Source organism: Neomonachus schauinslandi, chromosome 1, assembly GCF_002201575.2.
Source record: "Neomonachus schauinslandi chromosome 1, ASM220157v2, whole genome shotgun sequence".
Taxonomy (NCBI): domain Eukaryota; kingdom Metazoa; phylum Chordata; class Mammalia; order Carnivora; family Phocidae; genus Neomonachus; species Neomonachus schauinslandi.
In genome coordinates this window covers 189,512,528-189,518,527 of record NC_058403.1, presented here as the reverse complement: position 1 = coordinate 189,518,527, position 6,000 = coordinate 189,512,528, and the positions used below count along the sequence as shown (strand labels likewise).

Below are 6,000 nucleotides of genomic sequence, written 5' to 3'. Positions count from 1 at the left end.
AAGTCAATTATCATATGGTTTCACTTATTTGTGGAACATAAGGAATAACATGGAGGACAATAGGAGAAGGAAGGGGAAAATGGGCGGGGAGAATTGGAGGGAGAGATGAAACATGAGAGACTATGGACCTGAGAAACAAACAGGGTTTTAGAGGGGAGGGGGAGGGGGGATTGGTTAGCCCGGTGATGGGTATTAAGGAGGGCACGTACTGCATGGAGCACTGGGTGTTATACAAAAACAATGGATCGTGGATCACTACATCAAAAACTAATGATGTATTGTATGGTGACTAACATAACATAATAAAATTTAAAAAAATTAAAAAAAATGCCTTTTTTTTTAACTATATAACTGTTCCTTTGTGGTTCTAAAGACAAAAATATACTGAATTTTATTATTCAAGATTAAGTTAACTGGATTAGCATAAGCAAGGTACATGTAGTACTTAGGTGTTACATTTCTTTCAAATATTATATACCCTCTTTTAATGTTTGTTCATCTCATTTTGAGTTTCTAAGTAATTGTTGAGGTGTGAACACCAGGAGATCATGCATTTAACATCCCTGTCTGAGGTTCTTTCTGATCCCAGGGGCTGTACACAAAATACCTAGATGCTCTTCCATTTGCTCTTTATCTCGTTAATTCCTACTTTGGGTCTCACTTTCAATTTCACTTCCTGTAAGAGCCTATCACTAGAAAGCCCCCCCCCACCCCATCCTAACTCATCTATACCTTATTCTCATAATACCTTTTGTCCTTTATAGCACTTAATCACATATTATCAGTTCTTACTAATATTATTATCTTAATGTTAGAAACAAAGAGTAAAAAATAATAAATAGTTTAAAATAGTAAGAACTGTAAATGTTAATTTACCAGCACAAATTCAAAACCTCCTAAAAAGAAAGCACTTGTGGAACATAGGGTGTACGTTAAATCTTAGGAAACACACCAGCCTGGCTGCCGCGATCACATCATGAATACTCCGGAGCATTAAATCTTCCACTTGAATGAGCCACTTTTCCACGGCACCTCGCGCTGCAGACGTGGAAATAAGGGCAATCAGCTGCACTCGCTCGCCTTCAGAGCTATACATGGCCTTAATATCCAAATTAGGAAGGAATTCCAACTTAGCAATGCCCTCAAAGCACTTTTTTAAATGAGGCTGAACTCTAAGTGGGTCTTTGGTCTCTGACAAAATCTCCAACATTTCATCATTAGATAAGAAGAAAAAACTAGAGAAAAACATGAAAATACAAATGCTTTAGTTATCCTTCATCATGTTCAGAAAATGCTTTAAGTTATAGCACAATTAATTATCCATCATACCGAGGGAAGAAAAGTCGTTTTTTTTCAAGATATGCATTAAGCCCTTTCATAATTTTCTCCAAAAGTTCGTTGCAGTTCTGCAATTTTTCCAATAAACCTGCTAAAGAAGCAGCAGCAAGAACCTAAAAGATACACATTTGTTCAGGTCAGCACTTATATACCAGATATAATTATAAGTCCTAAATATATGTCTATAGTATATGTCAAAAATGTTGAAATGTCAAAAGGCTGATGAAAATTGTTACAAAATTTTTTGTCATGTAAAACTATTATAATTCAATAAATCAAAAAATATTCTTATCCAAGGATGCAAGTTACAAATGAGAAGTTATAACTGTCATGCACATTTTCATTTCTACTATATTCTTCTGAATGATGTGGGAAAAGTCCTTTCGGTTGGTGTGTGGTTTAATTTTTACATTTACAGCTGTCAACTGTAAATAATCTACAGTATGCGTTGGTGAACTACATCCCATGGGCTAAATCCAACTTGCTGCTAGTGTCTTTTTTTTTTTTTTTCCAGCTTTATAAGGTACAATTGACAAAAAAAAAAAAATTGTATATATTTAACATGTACAACTTGATGTTTTGATATAGGAATGCACTCTGCTGCTGGTTTTTGTATGACCTGTGAGCTAAGAATTATTTTTATACTTTTAAAAGGATGAAAAAATGAAAAGAAAAATCATATTTCATGGTACATGAAAATGTCACTGTCCAGAAAGTTTTATTGTAGCGCAGACACATCCGTGCACTTACATACTGTCTCTAGCTGCTTTCTCCCTACTACAGTGGCAGACTTGTGTAGTTGCAAAAAGACTGTATGTCCCACAAAATCTAAAATATTTACCACCTGGTCCTCTGCAGAAAAAAGCTGCTGACTTCTGACCTGCAAGAAATCATGTTTCACAAAGGTTCTGAGATTACTGTGTAAGGAGGCAAAATCCTTGGAATGCATCCATTTCAGCATACTGTTGACTCCCAATAAGTCCAGCATGGCTAATTTTCATCCAGCATTGGAAGAAATTGTTATTTCTTGTGCTCGCTTCGGCAGCACATATACTAAAATTGGAAGAAATTGTTATTTCTTAAGTTGAATACCAGATAAAAAAGTGGATGTATATCTATGGACTATGAGTACTATGTGTATGAAAAATACATAGTCTGTCTTTCAACATGAGAATCACACTCAACAAGGTGCTATACTCACTAGGGGAGACACATAGCAAGTGAGGCCAACTGAGAACTGCAGATTCTTTGTTCCATTGCTCCCAACCATATAGTCATTGAGTAGAATGTCAGGTCAATCATCTATACTCATTCTCTCTTTCTCTTTCTCTCTCCCCACCCCCCTTCCCCCTCCATCTTATTTTATTTTACAGTTTATTTTACAAGAGAAGCATAGCAGTGAGTGTCTATCGCAGTCAAATGAGTTAAATGTGCATTTGAGGCGGTTGCACTATTAAGAGTTATAAGTAGTGTATCGTATGAATTGAAATGTAAAGTTATTTTAATGCTTGGTGCTTTCTTCTCTTTCTGAACTTTCCAGTTTGTCTACAGGGAGCAGGTTTTGTTTCTGTAATCAGAAAAAAAAAAGAGCCAGATGCTTTCTTTAATAACCACAATGAAAGGTTCCCTTTATTTGTGAGAGACAAAACAAATGCTTCACCTTTGGATCTTTTGCACAGAACTTCATGATCTCTCTCCAATGTCTGTCTACTGTCTGAAACTGACGCCCTTCTTCTGGCATCTGTTGCATGATATCCTCAGAACAAAATATGGGCTCCAGGTACAGCCAGTGAGATTGTACTTTTAACCATTCATCAATCGTTTCTTGTATTCGAATCAAGCGGTCTTCCCAGGCCTTAATGAAAAGCACACTGTACTAAATTCCAGTTATTTTTTTAAAGATTTTATTTATTTATTAGAGAGAGAGAGAGAAAGCAAGAGCAGGGAGAGCAGCAGACTCCCCACTGAGCAAGGAGCCCGATGCGGGACTTGATCCCAGGACTCTGGGATCATGACCTGAGCCGAAGGCAGATGTTTAACTGACTGAGCCACCCAGGCGTCCCCTAAATTCCAGTTATTAAAGAAAAAAAACATAAATTACACCAAGGAGGGACACCTGGGTGGTGGCTCAGTCGGTTAAGCATCTGCCTTCAGCTCATGATCCTGAGATCCTGGGATGGAGTCCCGAGTGGGGCTCCTTGCTCAGTGGGAAGTCTGCTTCTCCCTCTGCCTGCCACTCTCCCTGCTTGTGCTCTCTCTCTCTCCAACAAATAAATAAATAAAATCTTAAAAAAAAATTACAGCAAGGGATATTTATTTAAAATTTACTGTTATTTTTAAATCAAGGCAAAACAGCTCAAGGTCATTTGTGGGTATCGCATCGATTTAGAAAAAACTCTAGAAGTCCCAAGTTTTCCTAAGTCATTGAAACTCACTATAGGAAATGACTAGTTATTTAGACCAATTTCTTAATCTTTAGGGAACCATTCCAAGCCTGAAAAGAATCCAGAAATATCTTGCTGTACACCAGTGGTTATCAACCTAGGGGCTATTTTGCTCTCCACCCCAGGGGACATTTGACAATGTCTGGAGACATTTTCATTTGTCACAACCGAGAGGTGAGGGTGCTACTAATATCTCATGAGTAGAGGCCAGGAACACCACTAAACTTCCTAACATGTACAAGACAGCCCCCACAACAAAGAATTATTGAGCTCAAAATGTCATTAGTACCAGGTTGAGAAATCCTACTCTACATCAACACAACTTGGAGGGGGCAGGGGGAAGGACAAGCAAACAAGTCTCTTTAGTCTCATAGGTTTCCTAGAATTGACAAGACATTTCACTAGCTGAAGACCATTATACAATCTCTTTGGTTCTTAAATATGTGGCCTAAGATCCGGTGTGTCAAGAAATTAGGCCTCCTATTTTTATTGTTTTAAAAGCTGTTAGAGCTTTAAAATTTTTTCTTGTAAATTCTCCCTTGTTAGATAAGAAATTTCTACAAAAGACATAATATCTTATCAGGAGAAGTAGACCAGCCTGATTCATGGGAAAATGTGTAGCATTATGTCCTTTTGGAAGAACAACACTCTGTCTTCTCCAAATATTGAGAGCCAAGGTCTTCCATGAAAGCACTATTTATGTTCAAATGAAAACCAGACTACCTTGGTTTGAATCCCAGTTCTGTCATTTATTACCTGGGTGAATGTGGGTAAATTACCTATCTTCCAATGCCTTGGTTTCCTTATCTCTGAGTACAGATAACATTGCCCATCTTGAACATCTGTTATGGGGGTTAGATGGTTTAATAAATGTAAAGCCCCTAGAGCAGGGGCTGTAAATATCAAGGGAAGCATCCATTTGTTGTCTGTCTTTTCCCCCATTTTATATAGCCCCCAGTTAGAACTTTGATACTAGCCATGAAGCTATTAATTATAATTTGTTTTCTGTATTTACCCATATCAACTATAAGAATATGAAATAATCTAAGTCTCAAATATCATTTGTTTTGATATCAAGTGGACCATAATTCATTAATTATTCTAGAAGACCCTCAAGCTGGTTGTTTACAGATATAGCTAAAATATGGTATGTAGAACTTCATTACAAGTTACAAGAATATAGCATGAAACAGGGTCTAGGCTGCCTAAAGTTAGAATCAATAATACCAACTGTTTTCCTTCCAAGTCTATCACTGTCATTGGGGAAGTTTTTTTTAATAAAACAAATCTGCTCTTTTCAAAATTACTAGAGTTAATGTCTCAGATCTGTTCTATATGGTTCCACACTAATTTTAAATATCTGTGCCTGTATGTCACCAAAGCTATCCAACAAACTGACTTATTTCCACAAGACTATATATGTAGTAAGATTTCAATTTTTATAAATGACCAGAAGCTATCATATTTGGCATACCTTGATCTCTTTTTCAAATGGTTTGATGAAAGGTGAGCCTCTCATTGTCTGAGTTTTTATAATTTGATCATCAAGGAGAGTCTGAATCTCGTCTACTGAAGAAAGAATAGAGACTCCAGTATCACGATACGGACTTATATGAAAAGCAATATCATCCCAGGTTCCCATCATTGTATGCAGGGCTTTCTCTAATGAAAATTCCTAAAAGGGAGAAAAGGAGAAAGAAGGGGCTGGTGAAGAAAGGTCTTATTTATTGTATCGACTTTCCCTGGTGAATCCAGTAAGCATTGGATGCATTACACCGTCATTTTCTTAGCATAAGACACTGTAACTCTCTTTAAGTTAAAAAGGTTTCTCAAACAATTTAAAAATTCCTAAGAATAATAGTGTAGTTTAAAAAAAAATTCACTTGCTAGGAAAACTACTACTGTCAGTATTAAAATAGACACTAGAATAAAATACCTGCTGAACTTTCTGTGAAGTAGCCTTTCTACAAGCTACAGTCTGAAGATACTTTCTGTATATTTCAAGAACACACATCACATGACACACACACATGAAGAAGTCAAAGGAGCCATTTTTAGTTTGGATTTACTACAAGGAAGTAGTATAAAAGTACACACATTGTGGGGGAAAAAAGAGTGGTCTCCTATCGTGTTCCTCCATCTCCTCCCACTACTATCCAGTACTATATACTCAACCCCCCAAAAAACTGTGATCATCTGATTAACAAACCCATCAAAT

At 36.7% G+C, this 6,000-nt stretch overlaps 1 protein-coding gene across 1 annotated transcript in view; it reads right to left on the bottom strand.

The window, feature by feature from the left end:
- Window positions 1-6,000, bottom strand: part of DNAH12 (dynein axonemal heavy chain 12) — a 226,315-nt gene that overhangs the window by 155,471 nt on the left and 64,844 nt on the right. Inside the window, 4 exon segments of the mRNA XM_044916801.1 lie at window positions 953-1,235; window positions 1,330-1,451; window positions 2,999-3,193; window positions 5,257-5,457. Of these exon segments, the coding sequence (XP_044772736.1) occupies window positions 953-1,235; window positions 1,330-1,451; window positions 2,999-3,193; window positions 5,257-5,457 (801 nt within the window).